Genomic DNA, 1,719 nt, shown 5'->3' on the forward strand with positions numbered 1-1,719 from the left:
AAATTTCAATATTTTGTCTTCTTCCTTCGTTTGTGAGAACGAGAGAGAGAGAGCTATAGATCAAAGTTTGCAGATACTCTTCCATATCCAACTTCCTGAGGTTGACTCATCGAGATCCCAAAAGCAAGAAAATCCAATGGCATATTACATAATCAATTCGTCTTGTACTTCTTCCAATTCAATCTCTGCAACCAGTTTGAACAGCAGTCTCTTGACAATATTCAAGAAAGCTCCAGAACTTACTAAAAGCCAATATAATAGATCAAAATTGTTTATCAAAAAACCAAATTCATAAACCATAACATGAAAGATAAATTTAAAAATATAGTAGCAGAGATAACATCTAAAAAAAACGTAAACAGTTGCTGCATCAAGATCCCATATGCATAGCATCTGTCCACATGGTTGCTGCTATATTTGCTCTCCAATTATTAGCATTCACTCTTTGTTGTTCTTGAGTGCCATTTTGAACATCATCATCCATGTTCTCATCTTCACCTATTTCCTGAACATCAATTTCATTATCATCAGCGACAACAACTTCTTCAGGAAACACGTCTGAACGACATTCTTTACGAAGATAATTATGTAAAACAACACATTCAAGAACTAACTCTGCTTGTGTTTTATATGGAAATGGTGGAGCAGATTTGACGATGAGGAATCTTGATTTAAAGATGCCAAAAATTCTCTCAATCACATTTCGCAAGGATGAATGACGATGATTGAACAGCTCATTTTGATTCACAGGATCTTTGCCTTGTCCCCTAAAATCTTGAAGATGATAGCGAGTACTTCGAAATGGAGCCAGAAAATTACGACGATTGGCGTATCCACAGTCGACTAAATAGAATTTTCCTGAAATCATATAACATATACAAATAATTTTAAGAAAATACAAAAATAACGCATCAATATTTTAATCATAAGAACCAGACATACCTTCTGGAACTTGTAATCTGTTAGAATTTCTTGTTAAAGCATCTTGTAATACTTTAGCATCATGAGCTGAACCTTCCCATCCACTAAGAACATATATAAATTCTAAATCAAAATTGCATGCAGCTAAAACATTTTGTGATAGTTGTCCTTTTCGATTGCGGTAGCTAGATGAATCCTTTCCACTTATCATCGCAAGAATATGCGTTCCATCAATAGCTCCTACACAATCCTAATAAAATATAGAAACATGTAAATTTTTTTGCGGTATTTAAAAAATGCATAAGAGAAGAACTACATGTACCTTAAAATAAGGATAGAATCGTGTGCTATCTCTTATCTTTGAAGGCACTGTTGTTTCAGGCTTGGCCATGTAACTTGGAGCAAGTGCGTTTAACACTTTCAGAATTGTATGAAAACTCGTACTTATTGAGAATCTTGACCTCTTGAATCTATCTTGAGCCTGAATATACCTTGAGTTTTGACCAACAATGAACAAAAAGGTGGCTAGCATTTCTTCAACTGAAACATATCTTGTATCTTTTAATCCCATCTTTACTCTTATAATAGAGCATAACTTCAAAAACACATCCGGATACATACGATATAGATGTCGAAAATGTTTAGGATCTTCAACCAAAGCATTTTGTATGTATTCATGTCCAAGTGTTGTAGTTGATCTTCTAATTTCACGTTGTATTTGTGGAATACGTGAAGCGACATTACGTACCTTCACAATGAATCGAAAGTTCAGTACTTTTCTAGAAACCTTCGTCTCTG

General features: G+C 34.3%; 1 protein-coding gene across 1 annotated transcript; it reads right to left on the bottom strand.

The window, feature by feature from the left end:
• Nucleotides 1–370: 370 nt before the first annotated feature.
• On the bottom strand, nt 371–1,492 carry LOC106421289 (putative nuclease HARBI1). The gene is made up of 3 exons (XM_013862133.2): nt 1,244–1,492; nt 943–1,171; nt 371–858 (listed from the first exon to the last, which is right to left on the bottom strand). The coding sequence occupies exons 1-3, from the start codon at nt 1,490–1,492 to the stop codon at nt 371–373; spliced, it is 966 nt and encodes a 321-aa protein (XP_013717587.2).
• Nucleotides 1,493–1,719: the final 227 nt, after the last annotated feature.

Source organism: Brassica napus, chromosome C4 (genome assembly GCF_020379485.1).
Source record: "Brassica napus cultivar Da-Ae chromosome C4, Da-Ae, whole genome shotgun sequence".
Classification (NCBI taxonomy): domain Eukaryota; kingdom Viridiplantae; phylum Streptophyta; class Magnoliopsida; order Brassicales; family Brassicaceae; genus Brassica; species Brassica napus.

Excerpts from the sequence above, each read along its gene's own strand:
- LOC106421289 (XM_013862133.2), bottom strand. The coding sequence starts at position 1,492 with ATGGGATTAAAAGATACAAGATATGTTTCAGTTGAAGAAATGCTAGCC. Across the intron at positions 1,172-1,243 it reads GATTCTATCCTTATTTTAAG|GATTGTGTAGGAGCTATTGA; the intron begins GTACATGTAGTT and ends ATATTTTATTAG. Across the intron at positions 859-942 it reads CAGATTACAAGTTCCAGAAG|GAAAATTCTATTTAGTCGAC; the intron begins GTATGTCTGGTT and ends ATATGATTTCAG.